This window comes from Puntigrus tetrazona, unplaced genomic scaffold (genome assembly GCF_018831695.1).
Source record: "Puntigrus tetrazona isolate hp1 unplaced genomic scaffold, ASM1883169v1 S000000472, whole genome shotgun sequence".
In the NCBI taxonomy this organism is placed as follows: Eukaryota; Metazoa; Chordata; class Actinopteri; order Cypriniformes; family Cyprinidae; genus Puntigrus; species Puntigrus tetrazona.
The window spans coordinates 183193-210694 of record NW_025048114.1 but is presented as its reverse complement, the minus strand read 5'-3'; the positions used below and the strand labels follow the sequence as shown (position 1 = coordinate 210694).

At 39.7% G+C, this 27502-nt stretch overlaps 1 protein-coding gene across 2 annotated transcripts in view; it reads left to right on the top strand.

Annotated features, from left to right (window-relative positions):
• LOC122334066 (metabotropic glutamate receptor 7) overlaps positions 1-27502 on the top strand; it is a 152855-nt gene that overhangs the window by 107425 nt on the left and 17928 nt on the right. For both annotated transcript variants that reach the window (XM_043231978.1, XM_043231980.1), the window contains exon 8: positions 14107-15042. In XM_043231978.1, the coding sequence (XP_043087913.1) occupies positions 14107-15042 (936 nt within the window). The remainder of the gene's footprint in view (positions 1-14106; positions 15043-27502) is intronic.

Below are 27502 nucleotides of genomic sequence, written 5' to 3'. Positions count from 1 at the left end.
TCAAGTCCATGTGATGTGGTTGTGTATGAATTATCCAATAGTTAGGGCCTTTATGGGTGTGTATATATATATATATATATATATTTGATCGCTCTTTTATTTCCACGAAGGCAAAGAATAATTGTATTTGTTGCTGGAAGTATGCATCTCATCACACTTAATATTTGTCAGGCCGTGTTCTCGCTTGGCCTCGATATCGTCGAAAAATAGATTTGTCTTGCATTGCGGGAATCTTTTTTATATGCTCAGCCTGCGAGAAGCCGTATTATTAGAGGAGAGAAGACGGGAGAAAGTGAGGGTGAGAATGCTGTCCACTTGTGATTCACATCTTCCAGCCTCCGTTGAGTCACAGATGAGGAGTCTGACTGAGTTGTCTCCAAAGATCGCCTACGGCTCCTGCGGCAAATGTCATTTACGCCTCAACCCCCGTCCTCGGCCTTTCACAGAGGGGAAATCGAGAAAACGGTGAGAGAGTGCCACGAACCGTCCTGCAGGGATTTCTCGTCTTCCCTCGACGACGAAGATAGCCTCGCTGCTTCCTGTAGTTCCTCAAAAACTGCTGATCGTACGGGAATTGTGGAGTACATGCAGATTGGGTTCAGCAAAACCGCTGTAAAATTCTTCGCAGAGCAGGATTTGCAATATGGCCAGTGGTAAATTTGGTAAAAAAAAACACATTTTAGGTCATAGTGTCAACATTTAGTCACGCATCTCGTTGACCAGATTGTTTGAGCGTGGCTTGACTGGTCTGGGTAAAAAATAAAAAAAAAATTGCGCAATTCATGCTTTGTTTTTAAAGTGGCAAAAAATATCGGGCCTCTTTTAGTCTTAATGTCCGCATTGTCCTTCGTTCTTGACTATTTTCTTTTCATTTTGTGCTTTCAATGTGAAAAACGTCTCACGTCAGCGTGTTTTAGCTGTTAGCATGCTATGCTGTGCGAAATATTTCTAAAAATGAAGACTAGCTTATTTTTTATGCCAAAATGACAGTAATCCGTAAGAGAGTTATGCATTAATGCTTTCAAAATGTGCGAAATTGCATCCTAATCGCATTCTTAGCCTTACGACAAATAATGCTATCAAGGCTGTTAGCATAAACTGTTTCTATGGTCAGTTTCTTCTTTTCATCATGGCAACGGTAAAATAGTTGTTTTTGTGTCTATTTCTACGTTTAAATTTGGTTTAATAATATTTGAAGGCATCTCTATCGCCCCCTAGAGTACAGAGGCTTGTTAGCTCCACAAAAACTCTTCTGTCTCAGAGGATGCTGAACCAAAAACCTGACTGGCACTTTTAGTCACCGTGTCAAACGTTCACATCATTTTATTTTGTGGAAAAAAAAAAACTAAACGCATCACATATTAGCATATTTTAGCCATTAGCATGGTATGGTGTGGGAATGTCTCCAAAATTGAGAATAGAAAATATGGCTTAGTGATCGAAATCATTCTGAATTGTTCAGAAATGTTTTAAAATTTGCTGAAGTGCGGCCATTTTGTGTTAAGCGCATTCTTAGCGAGGAATGCAGCTTCTGTGGTAAATTTGTGTGGCTCTTCTAGTCTTAGCAATATTTCAATTCATGCCAAAATAAAATGTGATTGCACTTTAGCTGCGCTTCATCTGTTAGCATGCATGAACATTTTACACAAGTCGCGTTTTTAGCATTTTCGCAACAAATGCAAATAAGAGCCTTTAGCATAAACCATCTGCTTTCGTGGCTTGTTTCTTTCACATGTTCGCGTCTTTCTACACATTTACATTCAGTTGAACAACATTCGAAGGTAACTCTACCGCCCCCATGAGTACTGGAGCTTGTTAACGGCAGAATAGCTCCTCTGAGTCACAGACGAGGATCCGTCTCCAAGGATCGCCTACGTCTTCCAAAGCAAATGTCATTTATGCCTCATCCTCGGCTCTCCCCACAGAGAGCAGTGAAGAAACAAAGAGAAAGTCCCGCTAACGGTCCTGCAGGGCCGGAGCTGCAGGGATTCGTCGTCTCTTCTTACGGTTGTCTCGCGGCAAAAGCGTCCTTGCGTTTGGCGTCCTTTCGAAAAGCGTCAAGCGATGTTTTTTCCTCACTCTCTGGGCGCAGACGGCCATGAAAGGTCATGTTGCAATGAGCTGTACTGGGAACGCTGATACTGAATGCACACCTACTGACTCTTATCGGATGCTAGCAGGAGACAACAGCGGGTTGTTGGGTTTATCCTTCTTCCTTAGTGGGCCTGCGATAAAAGCCCAAGTTGAATGCATTCCCAGAATTACCGAATTCATCAGAATATGCTGTGGAAAAGAGCTCTAATGTGTTTTTTTGCTTGCTGCAGAGGAATTAATATTTAATGACATTACGCAATCTTGATTTGCCTAGGATTTGCATTTTGGTAAAAAGCTCTGAATTTTAAAACAGGAAGCTGACTCGCTTCTGCAAACAGCTTTGGCGCATCAACTTTCTACCTGCGCACCGGCACGCGCATTGTTCTTTTTGTTTGCAAGATTTCTTGATGTAACGTGACAGTCAGTGAATGCAGAAATAAGCTGAGACCTTTCTTATACAGAACCTCCGTATGACGTGTCTCCACTAACTGTGAAATAATCACAGCTGATTGGAGGATATTTGGTCGTGCGTGAGATTTTGGACCAGTGAGATTTGGCTAGGGGCGGGGCTTGAGTGTTGCATTGATGAGTCAGACGAAAGGCGTCGTGAAAAGTCACAGTGACACTAACAGAGATGTTGACCTTTGGAAGCCGGTCGCACATCCTTCAGTTAATAGATGTCTTTTTTTTACGTTTTATAGACATTTTCATGTGCAGAACCATCCGTCTTTTACGCTCACGCTTTTTTTATACGAAGGTTTGCATTGGGTTAATTTAAGCAAGCACTTTATCACTATGTACGGTCACAGTCATTAATTGTTAGGTACAGTATATCTGTTGTGTTCATGATTTATTGCTGCTGTTGAGGTGGGATACGGTTAAGGTTGGGAACGGGTTTGATTTGTTCAGGGATTTAGGGGCGAGTTAAACCTAATCAAACTGGTCGCATAAGTAACTAAATGCAAGTATTTATTCATTCATATTAATGCTATGCAAAACATGCACGTGTGCAATGAGTGTGTTGTATCTGTTGATTAGTATATGAACACATAATGCAATATAAACTGGGTCCTATGTTTCTAAAAATGGTCATTCTGGACTTTTACTTCTATCTACTATAATGATAACTGAAAATGTTATTAACGTGATGGAAATTAGCTAAAGTTAATATTTTCACAGTGAGGGATCTTTCAAGAAATCTTTATGTTATGCTTTTTTCATAATTAATTCAATAATAATAATACTTCTGTTTAGCAAATGTGACAGCAAATACATTCATTTAATTTTTATTATATAATTTACAATTTTTAAATAAGTATTCCTTAAAAATGACTCAACATTGTCTTGAGCAGCGATAAGAATCATGTGTCTGAAGACCGAAGCCTTTGGATCACAAAAATAAATTACATTGCAATATAAAATAAGGTGCAATACAAAATGGTAATTTCAGATTGTAATAATATTTCACAATTTTACTGCTTTTTACTGCAGCCAAAATCTTAACGACGGCAACATTTTAAATTGAATTGCATATTACAAAATTCTTTGGGGAAAGAACACAACAAAATGACATTCTCACGTTAGGGTTGAAAATTTGTAATAGAAGAAAATTGCTGTAATAGTATTTTCGGTTTAATATCGTATGTTATATAGACACTTGTTGGAGATATTCAAACTTTGGGAAGTCTGCTAACGCCGACCTTCAAGCTAGCCATAATGAAACGTCTGCTACATCCCCACAACTTGTGTCGAGTTGATTGCGTGCCAGAATAGAGGATTGATGTATTCACTGCCTGCTGTTGTGCCAACCTTCGTCACAATAGACCGAATGAGGGCCGGCAATCCAAGATGAAAACACGGGAAACAAAGGCTCCGTAGACTTCTCTCAGTTCACACTAAATTAATGGACGGTATTTACACAAATTGAACATCAAGCGCGACATAAAAAGGAGCATTGTTTGAAAACAAAACCGCTCACCCATTCTTCATTTTTAATTAGCTTATCATTGGATACTTTCCCTAATACCAACAGGGTATAATTATGCACTTCCCCGGAGTTTCAAACTTTGATTAGTCTGGGAGAATTGAGCCTATAGCCGATGAGCTAATTATGTCTGTCTCGGGGACAGAGCCAGTACGTCTTCTGTCACTTGAGGGATTACGCTTGCTCTTTATTGGCCTGTGAGTCACAGCGAATATCTTTTGCCATCGCATTTTCCCCCTATTGTCGTCTAATAGTCATGTCGTCTAAGTCTGTCGGTCATTATTACAAATTAAACCCTGGCAGGGTGAGCCAGACAATGACGCGGACGCTAAAAGCATTGCGTTAATCTGTCTGTACTTCATCCTGTTTATGATATGCAGGGTTTTCACGTCACGTTGCATGGTTAAAACTATAGATTTGAATATTTTTCCTTCCCTTTGCTGTTGGTAACCCCACAGATGTTCTTCTGGAACTTTTTCTTGAATAAAATATCAGTTTGTTAAATTAGCTTTAGCCCTCGGTGTCTAACTACAACCGCAGCCTCCTAGCAAAAGGCGGTTGAGCGTCTGTCAATTTAAGACGTGGCCTCCAGCATTCGAAACCCAAACCAGCATGAGCCGAGAATGAATGAAAGATGCTAATTCCTGTTTCATAACTGGATCCATTAGGCTTGTACTCATTAAGCAGAAGAACAGGGATTCGTGAAGAAACTATCCTAAGACATTTCCATAGTCACGCCCCTTCAATCACGCCATGTTGCGCTAATACGCTCGGCATATTTATTCAGTGGCAACCGCGTGTCGAGGGACCTGCTAAAAGAGGGGTCTTCCTCCACGGCAGTTAATTATCGTAGCAAGCACTTGAACGAGGAAGCTCTGGAGCGTATGCGGGGTGTCAGATCAAATGTGCAATGCGAAGCGACAAGAAGACAGTGTTGAGAAAGCACCGTGTGACAAGCCAGAGACAATTACCGCAGCAGACATTTTTGCACACTCATATCGACGCCGAGTATCGCCACGCCTCTCATTAGCGCAAGCAGGGTAATTAGCATCGTAACACCGCTTCCCACGCTCAAACAAATCCGCATTCCATTTATCACTGACCTTGCTGAGGAGGAGGAAGAGGAGGAGGTGCGCTGAAGAAGAACTGAAGGAATCAACCACAACGATGGCTAAAGAGTCATATCTTGTCTAGTATCCATAGCAACAGGGCAATCGATCGGCAGGTTATACCACATGACATTTGAACAGTCAATTAAAACGTCTCATTCAAATGTATGTTTGTACACTGTTAACTTTTTTTTTTTGATTGATTGAATTTGAAAGAAACATTTTAGTTTATTGACTTTTAAAATGTCATTTGGTGTAACCAGATGGTGTAACCAATGGTTAGCCATTTTTATAATTAATTGAATACTTCTGTTTTTCGAAAAAGTTTTTCAAAAATCCACAATGTTTGTAATCTTTTATAGTTATAGAAAAATGTGTAAAAGTGTAAAAATTCAATAGATAATTATTTAATAATTACTTTTATTACTTGGTTATACCGTATGACATTTGAGTTATTCAATAAAAATTGAGATTAAAATATTATAAATGTTCCTAATCATCCATGTGTGGTTGAAAAGCATCATTTATAACTTTACCATTACAAAAAAAAATACATTTAAGTAATATATGTAATGCTTCATAAAAAAAATAATAATTATTTGATTGTAATATGGCATCATTCAATTAAAACATTTATTAAAATAATACTTTATTTTCTAAAACATAATTTAAACATTTATATTTAATAAAACAACTCTTGCAGCTCATGAAATCGAATCCTGAAATTCACTATGTATGTTTGAATATGTGAGGACAAGAAGTCAGTGTTGAGACACTGCAGTCAGTTTTGCGCATTCATAACACCAAGTATCGCCACGCCTCTCATTAGCGCAACTGGGCTAACGCAATTAGCATTGTCACGCCGCTTCCCACACTCAAATGAATCTGCATCCCATTTATCACTGAGTGTGTTGAAGAGGAGGAGGAGGTGAGCTGATGAAGAAGTGAAGAAACCAACCATACCGAAGGCTAAAGAGTTACATCTCGTCTAGTATCCATAGCAACAGGACCGTTAAATTCATTAGGATTGCTACGCTGCGCTTAATTACGAGCAATAGGACAGAGAACGTCCCCCAAAGTCCATGAAGGCTGGTCGGAAAATTGCTTTGGGTGGGGAGCAGATATCAAGCTAATTACTCTCGCCCCCTTCCCCCCAGATGTGCAAACATTAGCGCAACGCTAACATCGCTAGTTCACCACGAGGAGTAAATAGATGAGCCTCATTTGTTTCCAGAATCGACGGCTGTCAGAATCGCAGAGAGTCAAAGTTGAAAACCTTGACCACAAATGTGCCGCAGTGGACGCGTTTATGCATGCAGCGTATGAGTGGAGGAAAGAGAAAGAAAGCAAGCCAGAGAGCTTTAATTCTTGGTTTCTAAGCAACTAGAGAGACTGCTTGGCACCTTGCGGAAAACACTCTGAAACCTCTATTGTGAGCGAGTTACTACACACAATATCTCTATGGCTGGAGACGGCTTGTTTGGAGCTGTAGTGGTTGACTTTTTCAAACATTTTTGACTGTGAGATTGCAGTGGTTTTTGAATGACGAATGGATTTGGTGATATGCAATACGAATATCTTCCGTAATGGTTTAATAAACCTTCCTGGGTGCTAGTTTCATCTCTAACTGGCAGTGTGGAACATGGTTTGTGGTACGATGATACCTCTGATCATTCAACCTAACGGTTCCCACAGAGATCGGAATGCATTAGAAAGCACACAGCAACGCAATTAAAACTGCTCTAAACACCTTGAAAAGCGCAGTGCAACATTGTGGCAATCGTTCGTGTCTCCTTCGCAATGTTGTGGTCTGTATTGCATGGGCGAGTTTTGCTATTCTGTCTATTGTTAGGCCCAAACTTTGCTGCATTTTTTATGCAGAATAAATATGTAAAGCGAATATGTTACTAAAAAAATTAGTTTATATACTAATATTATATATTATACCGTATGGTGCATACTACATATGCACTATTGTATTATTTATTAGTATTTGTTTTTTGGGAAAAAAAATATTTTAGAATATATTTAGAAGTTTTTATTAAGAATTTTATTAACAAATTTTCCCCCCAAATAATGTTAAATAATTTAAACTACTTGTTTTAATTGTAGAATTTGTTTCGTAAAAAGCTAGATGCTGCTATTATATAGAATATTTATTGTGTAATATAATATATATCTTTATGCGTTTGGGGGCGTGTCCGAATCCACTTCCGCTGGAATAATAATTCAAAGCAATATATAACAATGCGAAAAATGTTTTGGATGTTCTGGGGAATTGCTGAATATTTTGGAGTCCTCTGTCAAGGTTGCGTGATTTTATTTTTTGTTCCCCACTTGTATTCACCCTGCCATTCACGTATTTATTTCATATTATTATTTACCTGTCTGTATTGTGGGATGTTCTCCGTCGGGCAGACACTAGGTCTGTCGTTCACCCTCGGGCTAGCGTTATTTAAGTTGTCACCCCACCTATGACGGCGGCCTGCCCACCGACATGATTTATTGACAATTGCGCTTGACACGCAATTTAAATGCAGGGAAGGGAAGCAAAGGCCTGGCTGGGCCCGATAAGAGAAGGAGGCTCTGGGAATAATGAGGGCCCATCTTCACCTCCTCTCCGCACGGCTAAATACACTCCGGACCATCTTTCCATTCGTCCGCGGCACGCCGGGACATGAACCGAGCGATCTGGCCAAGCATGAAAAGAAGGAGAATTTGAGAACAGAACAGCAGCCACGGGACAAAACACTGCAGTTCTAAAGGTCACGCGCATCCTGGTACCTCGAAGGAAGTGTGTATGACTGTAGACGCGCTAAATACAGAAAAGTTTTGACCGTGCATTTAATACGGCGCTAGCGATTTTCGCTGTGAAGGTCATTTGGGATGCGTTTGTCAATGCAGATATAATTTATAATTTCAATGCAGATAGATTAATTTAGTTCCAAACCCAAACGACTGTATATATGGGTAGCTGACGTATCGATGCATCTTAAGGTGCGACAGCAAAAATGTAAAAGAACGGAAATTGTAACTCTAAGAATAAAGATACTATGTTTTTACTATATAGTTTTTATATATATATTTGTAACTATATATAATGCTATACATAGATACATGCATACAAACATCCATCCATGCAAACCATAAATGAAAAAAAAAAAATGAAGAAAAAATGTATATATATATATATATATATATATATATATATATATATATATATGACAAGTCGCTATTTTATTTTATATATAAGCTATTTTAAATAGTTTTAGCTACTGATAACAACACTGGAATGAATAAATAAATTAATTTAAAAATTAAATAAATGTAAAAATGAATGAATGAACAAATGCAACCCACCAAAACACCTATTTTATTTAACAGTGGATCAACCAATAGCGTCGTTTTGGGCGTGGCTATCAGGCATGACCAATGAGAAATAGGGAAGCGTTTAAAAACAGGAAACCTGTTCATTATTTTGTCTCCGTTTGTTGGCACTAAATTGAACTAAATTGGTTCCGGGACAAAAAGAAAGACGTTGAGCGTCTGTCTCTGCTGGATTGAAGTCTAGCAAGTTTTTCCTTTCCTTTATCAGCTTGTATTTTCTAAGTAGTTTACATTTTAAGTGTGTCGCGAGACAGCTAATCAGTAAAATCTGGGAACCTTGTGTTGTCGGCGCATCGAAAAAGCAGAGCCAATCTGTTTCCGAGGGACAAGTAATTGACTTCTGTTGTACCGGTGTCATGACTGCTGTAGTTAGTTTGAGTTTCTCAATCTCTCAGCCGACGATTTCCCAATGACCGTAAATGGCCTTCCTTCATGACCGCTTGCTAGCCGCTAACCCCACACTGTGAGCAACGACAGCAGATGATACTAGATCCGATTCGCCCAGAGGTAGAGATTGCTCTTTAAAGAGAACTGTAGCTCGACAAATCAAGTGTGGGGACTTGGCTGGTTCACTCCTAACTTTGTTTTGGACCTTTCTTGAACAAGAAAGGAGGCCCAGATTAAAGAACTCAAGGTAGCGGAAAAATAAATTACCGGTTGTCAGAATAAGTTGGAAGCTGAGGTTTGAAAAGTGCTTCGAACTCGGGTTGAGGGTTGTAATGTATTCCTGGTTCTGCTTTAAATCAGGTTGTTTGACTGAAAAACTGATTTAATGATAATGCTACATCTTTTGGCACGAAAAACCCCAAAACAAAACAACTCCTCTGTGCGAGACTGCGAACTTGAAGGCTCAAAGTTTTTCGGCTGTGAACTTTTTTTATTGTTTCACTTTTAAATTAGTTTTCTTTTTTAGCACTGCTTTTGCATTTCAGTTGACGTTCAGAAAACAAACTGAAAACTTTTTGTCTTGGCCATTTTTTTACATGACAACAGCCTTTTGGGGGCCTGGGAATTTTAAGGGGGGGAAAAAATGGTACTAAATACACTGCGCATAAATTAGTGTAATTGTTGAATTCATGAAAAGTGCTTGTTTGGTTATCCATTTTCGCTCAAAGTTAAAGGGTTAGCTCACCCAAAAAAGAATTATGACATTAATTATGACATTTTCGATACATCCGAAAAGTATTCACAGCGCGTCGCTTTTTCCACATTTTGTCCTTATAGTCTTTTTCCAAAATGAATGAAATTCATTATAACTTGTACAAGCAAATCCCAACAATGACAAAGTAACAGAAGTTTGTTTGAAGACTTTGTAATTTTATTACACAATAAAAGCGAAAAAAATTGAATTAAATTAATCAAATGTACATAACTATTCACAACCTTTGCTCAATATTGTTGAATTTGTTGAAGCACCTTTGATACCAATTACAGCCTCGAGTCTACAAGCTTTAGCAGTTATCTGCCACTCTTCTCCTCTAAACCTCTGTCAGGTCGGATAGTGGCAGACAACATTTTAAGACTTCTCCGGAAATATTTGATTGGGTTCAAGTTCAGACTGTGTCTGGGCCACTCAAGGACATTCACAGAGTTGTCTATAAGCCACCGCGTGTTTAAGATCATTGAGCTTTTCTTCTACTCTGATGAATCCCTCAGTCCTTGTCGCTGTAAAACAGACTCATAGCATGAGGCTGACTCCAGCACACTTTACTTTTGGGATGGTCCTCTGAAGGTAATAAGCAAAACCGACTTCCTTCAAACATGATGCTTAGAATGGAGCTTCATGAGATCAGAGAATCTTGTTTCTCAAACTCTGAGGGTCCTTTAGGTGTTTTTTTCCGCAAATTTTAAGTGTGTTTTCATGTGTCTTCACTGAGGAGAAGACCGAGTTTGATCACACCGTCATAAAGCCCAGATCGGTGGAGTGTAGGTTTCTTCCTCTCATCTTATGATAATGGAGCTCAACTAGAGTGACCATCAGCTTCTTGGTCACAAGTCTAGACAAGGACCTTCTCAATTGTTCAGTTTGTTCAGGAGGCCAACTCTAGGAAGAGTCCTGGTCGTCCCAAACTTCTTCCATTAGTACATGCTTCTGTGAACCTTCAGCGTTGCAGAAATCTTTCTGTACTCTTCACCAGATCTATTCCTCGATGCAATACTGTCCCAGAGGTCTACAGACAATTCCTTGGATTGGATTGGCTCTGACATACACTGTAGGACATTATATAGACAGGTGTGTGCTTTTCAAAATCAGTGTGAATGTCCAGTCAAGTTGTAGAAACATCTCAAAACTGAACTCAATTCTGAGTGTCATGGCAAACTGTGAATACTTATGTACATGCGATGTTTTCGTTTTTTATTTTTAATACATTTGCAAAGATTTCAAACGAACATCTTCCACGTTGCCATTACAGGGCATTGTTTGTAGAATTTTGGGGAAGATAATGAATTCAATCCATTTCAGAATAAGTGTGTATGCCAAAATGAATTACAAACTTGACTTGGGATCAGTTACAGCCACGTCTGGACACACGTTCAAAGGATTCATCAAACCATAACCATAACTGTTGATATAGACTTCAAAGCGTTCGTTCAAGACCGATGGCTTTGATTGGCTAGCTTCAGTAGGTATTTTAAAACATATTTGCAGCTTTGTGTTTTAGTTTGCTTTGCTTGGATTCTGATTTGCCTCACCATCTGTTTTGGTGTAAGTTCTAGTTTATATGAAAACCCTGTCTCAGAGGAGTGTGCGGTACCGTCCCGTAGACGACAGGGCTGAGGGAATAATTCTCAGGTTCTTTTCTCAAATGTGACATCATCTGAGCGAGCGTGCTTCAATAATTTAAAGCAGCACGGCTGTCTCTGTTCTATCAGAGAGATATTTGGTGTTCTGGGTAAATAATTGATTCTGCTCTGACTGTTGCTCCTGGCAAGCCGATCTCACGAGGCCGCGGATGCATGCGTTTTTCATCTTTGCGTGTATCGTGCTTTATCATCTGATATTTAACGATACCTGATATCTGTCTGCTAATGAGAACAGCAGAGTTTTAAAACTCATCACAATGGAATTGCAGTAAAAAACTTGGTTTAGAATTAAAACTGAATTGTTAGATGTGCTGTAAAATGCCGCGATTCAAAACCTGTGAAGCTCACTAAGGCAGCATCCTTAGTCATGTTCCTGAGTTGTTAAGCTAAGCTCTCTAAGACCCTGTGTCTCAAGTTGTACCCTAAACCGTCGCCGTAATGCTGCTTTGACATCGAGGGCGCATAGCAACCACAAAAGGGGGCGCTCACGAGCAACCCTCTTGAAAGCTAAAATTAAGAAATGGACTTAATGTTAGACTTAATTTACATTAGTTGTTATTTGTTTTTATTCGCCTTTTTAGTAAGTATTTATTAGTATGTTTTGTTTGTAGATTTGTTTTGGTGTTAGGTTTTGTTTGTTTGTTCGTTTAGCCTTTTAGTTTTTGTCTGGTGTTTTTGTTTCAGCCTTTTTGTTTTATTTTTGCTGCTTTGCCTTCTCTTTGATATTCCATTTTGGTATATTGCATTGGAATTTAGTTTTTCTTTACTCAATTCCATTTGTTTATTTGTTCAAATGGCCGCATATCAAAATGGAGCCATTTCTTAAAAGCGATAGAGGAGAAAGGATCACTGCGTAGTTCCACGAGAGAGCTGGGCGGAAAACGATGGCTAGAAAGGAGATAAGATGGTGCAAGGAATTTCAAGTAAGATTCAGAGACCATGAACAAGGAAAAAGTCACCCTATTCTTTCTTGTGCCTTTCCACCGCGACCCCCAGATGGGATTCAGTCGCTAAATTAACTGCGCTGTCTCTCTGCTTTTGTTTGGGTGGCAGAATGCTGGCCGTGTCCAATCAGCCGGGCTCCGGAGTGCGTCATCTGGATTGATGTGGCTTTTCATTATGGCATCTCCAGGTGTCAGGCCCGCATTCACAGTGTTGCCACGGAAATAGAGAAATGCTCTGTGGTCCTGAAAGCAAACACGACCCAATAATAGCCAGGTGTAATAGAATGTTTCTCTGGCGCTAATTGTCTCTAGCTGTCCTCTGGAGAAGCCATCGATACCCGGCTTTTGGGTGTTAGCGTTCGTTTTTTGGTCCAACTATCCCTGATTTTTAGCATTAGTTTAACAAAGTAATACGCATTCACAGTGCTTTCTTAAAGCATCCAAGAAGGAATCATTTTGAGATTTTTGGGCAAACTGTGTTTCTCTGGTCCTGTGTATTTTTAAAATTACAGATTTCCGTCCAGGCTTTTTGGTGAAAGCAAATGCTGATTTATTTTTTTTTCACTAAATCCAACCCTGTAATCATTGTGAAGTTATAAGAGATTAAAACTCGCTGTTCTTCAGTGCTCTTTTATTATGTGATGTGATTTATTCACGCATTCCAAAAAGTGGCATTTTCCGCATTTCTCTCACCACCTTCTTATTGCCTGTTTTCATTAAAATGTGGCCGTCTCCATGGTGATTGTTGCCACGAAGGGCTAAAAGAAATCATTGGTAATCATGCTGCAATCAGCAATGTTTGAATGAAAGGCATGAAATTCAAAGTGCATATTAACGGAGGTATAAGGGAGTGGACGGAAAGCAACAAGCAGGCTCAAAATAATGCATTTTCCTTTTCTTCCCTATGATCACACTTAAAAGCATTTACGCCCTTTCATGACTGCACATAATTAACTTGTTAAGGTAAAAAAGATGGACAGGTCGGTCGTGAAGCTGTTAAAAAATGTCTTATAGAGCAATATAGATTATTGAATACTCCAGAGCTTTACGTGACTTTGAAATAAACAAGCAGTCGAATATATTTTAAAAGAACCGACCTTGACACACATTCACGAGTCTGCAGAGGTCCTCTCTGATGTCATTTCCTGTTTGATTTGTTTGTGTAAGAGAGAGAAAGTGTGTTCTTGTCTTGCGTTGTTTGTTTTTATAGTGTTGTTTCGGTTTGCATGCTGTATTTCTTGTTGTTTTTGCAGTGCGATTTTGTTTGTTTTGTCTGTTTTACTTTAATGTTGTTTTGATGTGGTTTTTGTTGTATTTCGTAGTTTCATGTTTTGTGACACATTTTGTGTTCTTGTCTAGTATTGTGTGTTTTTATTTAGTTTTTCTTTGCATTTTTTGTTCCTTGGATTTGCTTCGTGTTGTTTTTATTATGTGTTTCGTGCCGATTTATCATTGTTTCGTTATTGTAATTTTGTTGTGCATGTTGTGTTTGTTTTAATTTAGCTGTTTTGGGGCGTTTTGCTCGTGTGCGCGTTAAAGCTTTATGTTGTTTATTCGCTGTTTTCGCGTGCACGGTTTGTTCTGTCCTAGTTCGTTTTGTTCCTTGTGTGTTAACGAACCACATTATTTTCTCCTTCTTCTTTTTTAAGATTTATCCCTTTATTTAGGATTTATTTTCAAGACTCGTTTCCCCCCTTACCCACCAAAACACGTCAAACTCTATTCAAATGCATAAATGTCAGACTCATCGAATCAATAACGATTTGCGTCCATCTCTTTGCAGATCAATGAGATGCAGTGGCCCAACGGCGAGATGGAAATACCCAGCTCGGTCTGCAGTCTGCCCTGTAAGACGGGTCAACGTAAGAAGATGGTGAAGGGCATGCCGTGCTGCTGGCACTGCGAGCCCTGCGACGGCTACCAGTACCAGTACGACGAGACGTCCTGCAAGCTCTGCGCTTACAACATGCGTCCCAACGGCAACCGGACAGGCTGTCAGCCCATCCCGATCGTCAAGCTGGAGTGGCATTCGCCTTGGGCCGTCATCCCCGTCTTCTTGGCTATGCTCGGCATCATCGCCACCATCTTCGTCATGGCCACGTTCATCCGCTACGACGACACCCCGATCGTCCGGGCGTCCGGGAGAGAGCTCAGCTACGTTCTGCTGACGGGGATATTCCTGTGTTATATAATCACGTTCGTAATGATCGCCACCCCGGACGTCGCCGTCTGCTCCTTCCGACGAATCTTCCTCGGCTTGGGAATGTGCATCAGCTACGCCGCGCTCCTCACCAAAACCAATCGAATTTACCGCATCTTCGAGGAAGGGAAGAAGTCGGTCACCCCGCCTAAACTGATCAGCCCGACGTCCCAGTTAGCCATCACGTCCAGCCTCATCTCGGTCCAGCTCTTAGGGGTCCTCATATGGTTCGGAGTGGACCCTCCGAACACTATAATCGATTACGACGAGCAGAAGACCATAAACCCCGACAAGGCCCGAGGGGTTCTCAAATGTGACATTACGGACCTACAAATCATTTGCTCTCTAGGATACAGCATCTTGCTGATGGTAACATGTACGGTTTACGCCATCAAGACGCGAGGCGTTCCGGAGAACTTCAACGAAGCCAAACCCATCGGCTTCACCATGTACACCACCTGCATTGTGTGGCTCGCCTTCATTCCCATTTTCTTCGGGACGGCACAGTCTGCAGAAAAGGTAACGCTTGTTTTAGTACTTTTTTCAACGCGCCTCAGTTTCGAGTACGTGCGTGTCGTTTGCGCTTGGTGAGAGAATCGAGAATCTAAATTTTTGGCACCCTCATGTCGTTGTAAACACAAAAGCTCTGGTTTCGAACAAGACAGAAATTATTAATAATAATAATAGTTGCGTCTTTCCCGTTCAATGACAGTAGGGTGACCCTGAAATGGTTGTTTCCTGTTTACGAGCAATTAGTTATTTTGAGCGAATTCTTTTATTTGAAATGAACAGTCCAGTTGATCCAGTTCACAACTCATTCAGTATGGTTTTATTATCAGTGATATACCATTTTCCTTCTGATTTATTTACCGATTGATTGTTGGTTGCTGTTTCCTTGGTATTTGCTCACTGCTCCCAAATTTGACAGAAATGCTTTAGTTTTTTGTGACCAGGCATCATTTTTAGTTTCGTCTTGAGTTTTTGTTTCGCATTGTCGTTTCGTGCTTTTGGTTTCATTGTTCCATTTCCTGTTTTATTTTGGTTTGTTTCTTGCACGCCGGTTGACTCGCGCTGAAAGATCTCGCCTACAATCCTCAAAGCGAGATCTTTCAGCCAATGGAATCGCTTTCCACGTGGGATTGAATCTGCCGCAATAAAGTGAAAGCAGCGTTAAACGAGATCTACTTGTAGGCACTTTTTTTTCTTCATGAAAACCTGATTTGTGTCTTTTTAGTCTAAGCAATTGACAGCGTATTGGTCTAAGTGTCACCCCTTCTTTCATTTACTTCAGCCCTTTTTTTTGGGGCGTGAATATTTTACTCACTATAATTCCCTTCGAGGCAGCTAAGAGTCTAACCCTCCGCATGCATGGTTTTCCACTCAATTTCAAATCCATTTGCGGGCTGATGTTGCCGTAATGGCTCTATTTTGTAATACCTGTTTGCAAGCTGCAGGCAATCTAGACTCCGGCTTTTGTACCTCTAAGATCATCCATTTTTCATCCCTTCCTGAAGAAATGAAAAATTATATTTCATCACAGAGAGAGGTTTGCCATCTCGAGGAACGGAAGGGCAAATAGGTATTAATAGCACAGTTAAGGATCAGAATCAATGTCCCACAACAATCTTTTAAAAGACATTTCATTAGCATAAGGACATTTGCTCATTATCTGCACACGAGACGAACGGCTCAGCTTTTTTCCTCCTCGGTGCCGGTACTAAAAAGCAATTACCTAAATAATAGAGCGAGCTGATTCGAGGATGTACCGACGGCGGATACCGTGATGGGCTCTGACACCAAAACATTTCTATTTGTTAGGACCTTTTAATTACGTTTCTAAGAACACACAGGATGTTGTTTTTTGCCTTTATAAACATGCAAGAGTCCGCTTCGGCAAGGTACCCTTCACTTGATCCATTTTAAAGCAATTGCGTACAAGCTTTTAAACACAGAAGTATCTTCGGCTACCGCAGGCTTTATGCTCCTTTAGGAGCCACGAGTCAATGTGGTTTAAAGTTTTATCAAAACAATCACTCGTAATTGATAAATTCCCACTGAAGAACTACATTACCCACAATCCCTTAATAAAATACACCAATCAGCAGTGGTGTTTCAGTATTATTGATCTAGTGTTATGTTTAATAATATTATATAAACGATAAATAATAAAATGAGGTTTAAGCTTTTATCGTTTTTGAATTATTTTTAAATATTTCTATTTCGCTTTCGCAGCTTTTTTTTCTTTCTTTTTTTAGTTTAAAGACGTCTCCACAAAAACAATACTACAACAAAAACCTACCTTATTTTTTGTATTTCAATGTGGCATCATAATAGCAATAAACATTTTTTTTTTTCAGAATATGTATTATTTATTTATTCTTATTTAAATATATAATAATCTATTGAAATAATAATCATTAACTTGGGAATTTATTTCAGAAGATTATGTATTAATGCATTATTAATGCACCTTTTTACGTCGAATAGACTGCGTAAATTGTAAAATGCCTGCTTTTTTCATCTCTGAGTTGGTTTGGTATTTATTTATGTGTAAGCAAAAGTCATGAGGAAAATAAAAAGCGAGGCCATGCTCGCTACAGCCGCATCAAATCCTCCTTGTCTTCATAACAATGGAGGCGTTTCATGGCATTTTTCTTCTCTCGTTGTTTCTTAACCCCGCGTGAGGACGCGCCTTTTCAAATGCGGTATGCGCGCGCGTCACGGACAGAAGCGACTATTACCTGAACCCGGCGCGAGGACACCGGAGATGATGTAACAGCAGCTCGTTAGAGCCCACGCGCGGGCGCGGGAACGCCGGCCTTTGCCGCCTGTCATTACTTACCCGGCGAGGCTCGCGCGGAATACCAACGCAGCTCCCGCTCTGACGGAGACGCCGCGAACCGAGAGCGCGGGAAAGCGGCGCGAGTACGGAGCGAAGCGGGGGTTTTTTTTCGCGCGCGCGGAAGAGAGACTTTCAGATCTCGGCTAAATGAAGATAATGGCTTGCTCAGATGCGTCGAGCACGCAGGCGCCGCGTTCGCGACAGTAGTGGAAATAAGGCACTTAGGGTTGTTCGTGAGCCCGTCTTCATCTTAACAATGGCGCTCAGATACACAAAGAGTGTGTGTGTGTGTGTGTGTGTGTGTGTGTGTGTGTGTGTCCGTCCCTTCAACGGCGTCTCTCTCACATCCCAGCCGTGTGTTTTCTGCTCTGAGTGATAGTTTGCTTTCTGCACACACCGCAAAAGAAAAGAAAATGGTCTCACCTCAAGGCCCTTCTATTAGATATGACGAATTCACACCACAGTAATCTTTAACAAAGATCTGGCGAGGACAGAATGATCTCATTGAAAAGCGTGGAAGTGGAGCAAGTTTACTGTGCTTTTATGGTATATTATGACGGAGTATGGCATGAAATAAGATTTATATATTTATTTATTTACGTGCAGACTTCGTATTGGACTCTTTTTTAAAATGCTTTCTATATAGCAGCATGACACAAAAACCTTTGGAAAGTTGAAACCGTTTATAAAATGAGGCTCGTGACTTAAGACCACTGCGATGTTTTTGATGAGTATTTTAATGAAACGCTTGTTTTACAGTTAAATTCTCATTACCGTAATACGGTTTTTATTTTGACAAGTACCTTCACATTTAAATATGTAAGAAAGTTCTTAACTGAGTACTGGCATTTAAATACACGACAATAAATATTGACTTACTATTTTATATATATAAAAAATATATATATATATATATATATATATATATATATATATATATATATATATATATATATATATATATTATTATTATTATTTAATTGGAAATTAAAGTAGTGTTTTTATGTTGTTTTTTTTGCAGTTATATTATTTTATTATTATTATTATTTTAAAAACGGTATTTCTTTGCTATATGAATGGCATTACTATAAGTTAAAAGTGAAAACAGTCCAGTGCATAAGTTACTCTATGCCCACCCCTGTATCTCAGTGCCACAATCCTCTGAAGCAAACTCTTCCAAGTCTTCAAACACACCCTGACTTTCTTCCATTGAACGTTCTCCCTTCATGTCGCGCGGGCTTCGGCTGTTTTGAAGCCGGCCAGCTTTTTCTGCTGTCTGTTGGTTCTACGCTAACATCTGTACTGCTGGGGGCCTTTCCAGGTTGGATATGAGGTCTGAAAAGCGATAGTGGAGAGAAAACGAATCCGCTCGGTTCTTTGTGAAGGAAAGGACTGGCAGCGAAAGCGATTTCCCCTTCCATCGACGGTGGACCAGAAATTAAACGATTTTAATTCAAACGTGTTATTTACAGAAACGCATCGCATGCGCCAGCCAAGGCGTTTGGATGATGAATTGATCCCGGATCACGTTTTGCGGCAAAAGCGCGTTAAGAAGCATAAATTGATTGCTTTTTCATAATATAGAGATGTGAAATAAACTGCTGCTGTCGAGTGTAGCACAAAGGCCTCGATTCAATCCATAATTACCATATAAAGGTATCTACTTATGCCATTTTCAGTTGCGTATTGGAATACTGATGTGAAGTTTTGGTCATTTGTAGTGGACTCGAGTACCATATGGATGAATATTCAATGATGAGGAGAGCTATCTCATGAATATTCAATAAGGTTGCATTTTTTGCTCCAGTGAAATATCTGAAGGCACTGTGATTTGCCGTAGACGGCATCCGTTCAGGCTGATGGGGACTGACTGGGTGTTTCCTGATCGTTTGCTGCAGTATGCAAAGTAAGGAGTCAAGGTCTGGAAGGGCAAATCGAAACGAATCCAAAATGGCCGACACATCGGCTTCTCGCACTCTTAATACGCAGTTGAGACGTTTGCGATGCTAAAAGTGCGTAACGTTTCTTTCTTAGCCAACGTTTACTGCGGATAGACGCGGATCTCACCAATCAAGGTCAAACCGTGAGCTTTTGCTGCCAAAAGTTGGGTCTAAATGCAGTTTTTAATCCTCTATTTCATTTCACGGCGATTGTAAGCACAGTGCTTTCTGTTTATTGCCAATTTCAGTCAGAAAACTGTAATTGGACTATAATGAGACTGAATTGAACACCTCTCCACTTCTCAAATTATCCAGACATGGTAATTAGAAAGTAATCATACTCATTCTGGTAAACCGGATACCACCAAGTCCGAAACACTTGCACAGTTTTTCCAGGTTCTTTAGTCTTTCCTTTTTTAAGAATCCTGATTCGTTTGTTTTTACAATGAATCATCTTTCTATATATTGTGTATTCTGTTTTTTAAACAGTGCTTTGGGTTGGGTGATTGTCGTCTTGAAAATCGTTTGAGATCGAACAATACTTCTACAGCATTTATTAATCTTAGTCAATTAGTTTTAATTTGGTAAAAGTTGTGTTTGATAGCATTAGTTAACGCACGGTGAATTAATTTAAACAGTGAATGGCTGTGTTTTCATTTAATAACATTAACAGAGATGGCTACCTGGTCTCATGGCATATCGTACGTTGGCGCACTTTTTAGAGAAATACGTACCATTAAGTACATAAACATTTTCACAACTACTTGAAGAATATCATATTTCAAAATTAGCATGCTGGGGTATTTTAAAAGTGATGCTTTTGAACGTCTGTGATGCTTCATATCTGTCTGTTTTCATAGACGGTGGGCTTTTTTCGGTAGATGCTCTCAGGATCAATCCCGTGTAGCGACGGTTCGACAAAACAGTTCATATTTGTTGAAATGAAACGGCTAAATCTGAACTTTTAGCAACAGCCCAGGGGTATTTCGGTTCTGAACCTCCGTGATACCTATATAAACGTAATAAAATGTGCCAGGGTTCACATACTGAACCTGTGTTTAACCTCAGTGGACATTACCCTCTGAAACTGCGGTGAAACGTAAAAACATTGTTCGTTCATGTTAGTTAACACGTTAACTAACGTTAACAGATGATACCTTATTGTAAAGTGTTACCTCGATACTTTAAGTAATCATTTATTACGATAACGTTTATTGTTTTTTTTCTTTAATTCCGTGGGCGACATTTTTAGGGGTGTTTAAAACTGGCTACTTTTCATCGTAAGCTAATCTTATGCTTAAATATTTACCCGCCAAAATATCTCGTCGGTTAGTTTACAACGCTTCCCCGCCAAAGACGACTTTTTACGGCAATCCCTGTCGTAGGTGTATAAGCCCTAGCGCATGTGTTACTGGGTTTCCCGGGTCCACCGGGCTCGGAAACGACAATTTAGATCATAATATACAGATCATGCACGTAGATCGTGTTTTGAGCATTTTGAATCTGATGGGGATGAAATATGCGATGCCTTTACAGACACAGAAACATTTCTAGTTATGTCGTGGATAGATCGATAAACCAGCAATATGAATATGTGTGTGTGTGTGTGTGTGTGTGTGTGTGTGTGTGTGTGTGTGTGCTGGTCTATATATAAATAGAGCACGTGTTTGTGTATATATAGGTGCACATGTATGTATGTTTTCTGAATGCAACTTCAATTATTAATAGAATTATCCTCAGGTCAAAGAATGTGAGATCTGAATGTGCTTTGCTTGTAAATGCAGTACTTTGATAAAAACGTCTTTTTTTCCCAGTTTTTTGTTCAAAATGTATTTGTGATAAAAAAACGAATCTCTGCGTTTAAGGGCCGTCAAATTTAGGTGAAAATCACCAAAAATGCCGCCACTGGCTGGCAACTAAAAAAAAAAAAAGCCTGGAGGAGAAAAGTCTCGTTTTTAGGCAGTAAATACTGAGAAAAACAATTTTCACAGTAAGCAATTAAATTTCACAGATAATTACAAAAGACGTAGATGCAACGCACTAAATTAAATGCAATTTTTTTTTGTAGAAAATCAGAACAATTTTTCTTTTTTTGTAAAACGCACTCCAACGGTGTTTGATTTACTAGTTTTTGTAGTTCTTTTCATTTAAAATAACAAACGGCGTGACGTTTCAGGCGTGAATAGGCGTCCTACTGTTTTTTCCCCGTCTCAGAAGCGGTTCGAAGGCGAGGTTGGCGTCTCCCTGTCGTTTTCTGGTGTCGTGTAACAGCTCTCGAGCGTCAGTCAGATCCGGAGCAGCTTTACCGTAAAGACGTGACCTGGTCAGATTACAGAGATGCAGCGTCGCTGTTTATTAACCCTCTTGCTTTCTCTTTCCGCCCTTGTGTTCTCTCCGTGACACCTTGAGCCCAGATGCTTTTTTACATGAGGCTAATAGGCTGGCTATATTTGACCACACCATTAATCATAGCGGCGGCCGGGGATCCTGTCAATGGGTCCCGGGCTCTAAATGGTAAATTATCTTATCTCTCTGCGGGCGAACCAAACAGAAGGGATATTTATAGACGCTCTCCTGGACAGGTATGATGTTTTACATAACCCAATAAAACGGGCTGTCGGTGATGGATATTAAAAGGTAAATATATAAATATAAAAGCTAGAGCAGCGTGACGTACATCTGTTAGACGGGGATTGCGCTCGGATGTAGCAACGCACCCACATGCCGAAAGCTGATTAGTGTTCAGCACAGACTGCGGCTGTTTGCACGTAAATATACATATTTAACATAATGTGAGCATACAAACTCTATAAATACTCGTTGGAATTGAATTCGAAGGAAATTCTCAAATGCTTTTAAGAGCGGAGCCACAATACGGGAACGGTATGCAAGCTAACACGTGAAAACGTCCTTTACTAGCCTTTTTTTGCATGACAATGCAATTATGAAATGTGAGTTGTTGTTTTTATATATATATATATATATATATATATATATATATATATATATATATATATTTCAACATAAGAATATAAAAATGTTTCAGATTTTTTTCTGAGCATTTCGACATTATTTCAAAATTATTCAGTATTTTCAGTAATTCAGTATCTCGAAAACTTTTGATCATTTTTGGTTTTGTTGGAATAATTCAAAATGATTGTTTTTTTTATTATTATTTGATCATGCGTTTAAGTATATTATTAAGGGTTTTGTTAGAATTTTTTTAACATGCATTTTTGTTTTTATTGGAGTATTTTAACAATCTTTGATGTTGTTGGTATATTTCAAGACAAGATTTTGAAAGTATTTTTTTTTCATAGTGAAAACTGTTATTTTTGTTTTCGTTAGAATATTTCAAAACATTATATATATATATATATATATATATATATATATATATATATATATATATATATATTTTTTTATATATATATTTTTTTTTAGATTTTATATTAATATTTTTATATTTATTTATTATTATTATTATTTTTTTATTGCATGATATTACAAAAACGTGCTGTAATGTTTGGGTTTGTTGGAATATTCAATCATAACTGTAATTATTACATCTAACAAAATTTATTTCAGTTGTACAAAATTAATTTCACCTTAATTGTAATCTTGATTACAGCTATTTTTGAGCTATATTCCACAACTTTACTTTGATCTTGACCCTGACTCACGCGGTATTATGAAAAAAAAAAAACACCTAATAGTTTTGGATTATTGCCATTTTTAGCTAGAAACACATAACTGGACTATAACGAGGCAGAATTGAACACCTCTCCAGACCTGATAATTGTCTAAAAGTAATCGTAGTCGTTCTGGTAAACCAGCCTGAAAAACACACTCGTCGCTGTACTGCTGCTGAGGTTGTGCTTTCCCTCTCGGGGCCGGCAGAATGAATCGTTTCGGGTGCAATATGATGACTCAAGAAAAACAAATTCCATCTGTGCCTGCTTTCGGACGAAGAACAAAACTTTAGGACGTCACGCAGCTCTCAACGAATGCAACGAATATGCCTCAAACAGCGTCCACTTAAAAGCCAGCGGTGTCAGAGAGCGTGAGCTGTGCTCCAGCTTGCCAGTGGCACTGGTTTATTGCGCTTGGAGCAGACTCGTCTGAAATGGCACATTTGCATTTACGCGTATAAAAACCCGGCGTGCGTGGCATGCGGCGGCGTCTCTTCCGTCAGACCGCGGCGCTTTTCAATCAGTGCTACAGAGACACTTATTTGCGGATGATAATTAGAGTCATTTAGATGTTGAGTACCGTTTGAATCATGGTTGCAATGAGCCAACAAGTTCAGTTGTTTACAAAGTGCGTTGCCAAAAGCAAAATAACTTAAAAACATATTTAGTCTCGCTTTAATGGAGCACCCTCTGTGGGTTTAGGTTTGATACTCATCATGTTTCTGTATCTACTGTGACATTTTAGACTTCTCCGTTTTATTCTCGTTATATTATTCAACTTCAAACACTATGTCCTGCTTTTTATTTGTGTGTGTGTGTGTGTTTATCATGTGATATTTTTCTTCTACAGACTCATATATTGCAGTGTTTTTTTGTCACATTATATTATTCAACTTCAGACACTTTTATGTCCCAGCGTTTGGTTATTGTTAATTTTTGTGCACTTTTGTGCTCAAGTGGATGGATTTCTTCAACTCTGACGTTTTTAATTCCCGCCTGTTTGCTCGTCTGCCGCGTTACATTCTCGTATATATACGTTTTTCACGTCACGTTTGGGAAATGTCGGTAAAGAGCTTGAGATAAAACAACCCGCGCAATGCGTAAAGAAAACAAAACCCAACGTTTTAAGGATAGATGTTGCTGTTAAAAAATATTTTCAAATGGCAAAAACTAAGCAAAACATTTTCGTAATTATTGAATATTTTTTGTAGGCAAATTCGTATTACTTTTAGGGAAAAAATAATCAAATAATATGATACATAACTCTGGGCCTTAAAACGTGTCGTTTTGCACCAGAAAGCAGCTGTTAAAATCTTTTCGTAAAATGCATTGTTACCCTCGCCTCGCGCAAGAAAACGTCTGATATGTAAACAGTCTGTCTTGTTTGCGCGCCGGCGTCTTCGGGCAAGTGGTGAAGCTAAGCAGCTAAGTTTAATGGGGCGTCCCTCAGGGCTCCGTGTCTGTCACTTTCCGTTGAGCATGCGGTAATGGCAGTCTCGCGCTTTCCCTCGCTAAAAACAACTAAAAGCTCGCCGCCATCACCCCCGTGAAATGTCTGCGTCGCAGAATCCGTTCTTAAGGGTTCACCGTGGAGGTACGCAACTCAGAAGAGAGATCGTTCATGCTTGTCAATCCGGCTATTTCATACGAGTGTCTCTATGGCAACGGCACCAGGGGGGGGGGAAGGGTGTAGGAAATTTATGAATGTTTGATATTTACTGAAGGCTTGATGGTGGACAGAGAAGTATTACATGAAACTGAAGAGCAGCGCAATTGAAATGAGTCGGAATTGTTTGCTTACCATCATAGAGTTCTTTGAATAGATGGATGTGATGCCCCAGAAAAGACTTTCTGTTTTTCGCGGCACGCAGTCTCTGCGTGTTTCCGATTTATTTTCGTTTTTCGAAAACAGAACTCGCTCTTTGACTCTGTGAAACTCGGAGAGGACCTTAGAGAGCGTCTCCGCTGGAGTGTGACCCAAATTCATTAGCCGCACGTTGCCTCCATTAGCTTCCTCGCTCACGAGCAGGAGTCCTTAAAACCTGACTGTACGGGAATCTGTACGGCGTCCAAGAAAGCTCCTATTAAATGCACAAAATAGTCGTTTTTGTGAGGTATTAGGTTTGAACCCCTTGTAGCTCATGTAACTCGGTTGCTAAAGCTATTTATCAGCAGTAGCAATTCCCAATGAACTTCTGTAGTGACAAACTTGAGCTAATGAACTAAAGTAGCATTGCTACTTACTAGCGCTGCGTAACTAATTGAATACAGTCGTCATGCACATCTCCCTGTTTGTGTGATACATGCTGAAAATGCCATGTTTAATAATGTGGTTTTACTCCAAACTCACTTCATGATGGCAGTCGAGTGAAATACATCCTTCTGTGAGATGATGTGGCTTCTTACACAGAATAATGCACAGTATTACTCAGATAAACCATATACTGCATGTCGTGTGTTTATTAGTCATGCTGGATCAATGCAAACATTTAAACTTCTGTTTATTCGGCAACCTCTATAGTGGGTTCCTGGAGTTATTTTGGCCTTTGGATGGAGATTTATTACGGATCACACAACCGTGCTTCACTGAAAGTTAGCTTGCTAAGTTAGCCTGCAGTTTCTCGTCTGTCTCTTTTTAGCTGCTTTTCTGCCATAGTGCAACACAGTCAGTTCTTTTTCTTTTATGAATCCGTTCAATCAATACATGGCCACTTCATTGGGTGGACCTAGCTAGCACCGAGTCGGCTTTAAAACTGTCTAAATTCTTCATGGCACTGATTCAACAAGGTGCTTGAAACGTTCCTCAGAGATTTTGGTGCATACTGACCTGATGGTGGTCCCTGGATCTCCCATCCCATCTAGTAGACTGAGATCTGGTGACTGCGGAGGCCATTGGAGTATAATCAGCTCACTGTCTTGTTCAAGTTTGCGGTGATTTGAGCTTTGTGACATGGCACTTTATCCTGCCGGAAGCGACCATCACAAGATGGACACGGTCAGCGACAGGCAGGCCGTGGCTTTCAAACAACGCTCAACTGGTGCTAAAGGGCCCAAAGCGTTTCGTGAAAATATTCCCGCACCGTTACACCACAGGTCTGAAACATCAGTACAAGACAGGATGCTTTAATTCTGGCTCTACCATCCAAACGTTACAGCAGAAACCAGGCAGCCTTGTTTTTTTTAATCTATTAATCCGATTCTGGTCTCCGATCTGCTCTTCTGCGAAGCTCTTATCCGAGTTACCGTTTTCGGTTTCTATCAGCTTGAATAAGTCTGGCCATTCTCCTCTGACCTCTGACATCGACGAGGCATTTTCGCCCACAGAACTGCTGCTCACTGGGTTTTTTTTCTCTTTTTCGGACCGCTCTCTGTAAACCCTGGAGATGCTTGTATGTGAAGATCAAAGTACATCAGCAGTTTCTGAAATACTCAGCGTGCCATGATCACTTAAACCACATTCGGTTCCCGTTCTGATGCTCAGTTTAACTTTCGGCAGATTTCTTCGAGCACGTCTACTGTATGTGACTACTGTAAGTGAGTGTATATCATTTACAGTTTAATGATGGGCCTTAACTAAAAAAAATGTTCTTCTCTTTGCTCTTTAGAGGAAACATAAGAAGAATTCTGATTCTTGAAGTGAATCATCTTAAAAAAATCATTGTAAATAACTCCAAACTAGTAAGAAATCATTGGGTCATTTCAAACGAATTGTTATATTTAAGCATCGCGGCAACATTAGCTATGCATGATCCATAGAATTTGAAGGGATGTGCACGAGTTTGGCTGATAATGTCTAACGCGACTTTTTGCTGAATCCAGTAACAACCCTACAAATACACGAATGCTCCCACATACAGGATGTGTTTGATGGAGCAGTTCACTCTGGAGATAGCGCAAAAACATTGCATAAAAATGAATGAAACGCTTCGCTGCAGCTTGAGAGTGATGAAAAGAGTGGGCGTGCTTATTATGATTATTAGGGCAATCTGCAGGAAGCGCAAAAAGTCAATCAATAAGATGCTCTTAAGTGTATATTTCCAGCAAAAGTGATGCCTTGCTGACCAAGTCTGATCTGTGACCCGTATCTGATGTCTACATTTCGACTATGCACCCAGTGTAGACGTACTGAACCAGAATCAGGGTTGCCAGGTCTGCGAAACAAAACCACCCCAAACGCCAATCAAAAACTAGCTCAGCCATGGTTTTTCCTTCATTGGAATCGCGTCCGCCAGAGTCGCCATTATTTTTGTTTTCGGTTGCTTTGAATCGATGGGGATATCTGATCAGTCGACGCATCGTCCGATTCGTATCGCATATGTTTCCACGTACGGTACGAACGAGGCTTGGCGAAAATGAGGATTTTGTTCGTGGGCCGTATCTGATCTGTGAAAAACAATCGGAATTGGGTCACTTCAACCAAGTAAAGTAATGCGGCCTCGCCTAATGACGAGCTTGCTGTTTTGTAAAGCTAGTTTCAAAGCAGTGTCCCCAACACTGGACAATAC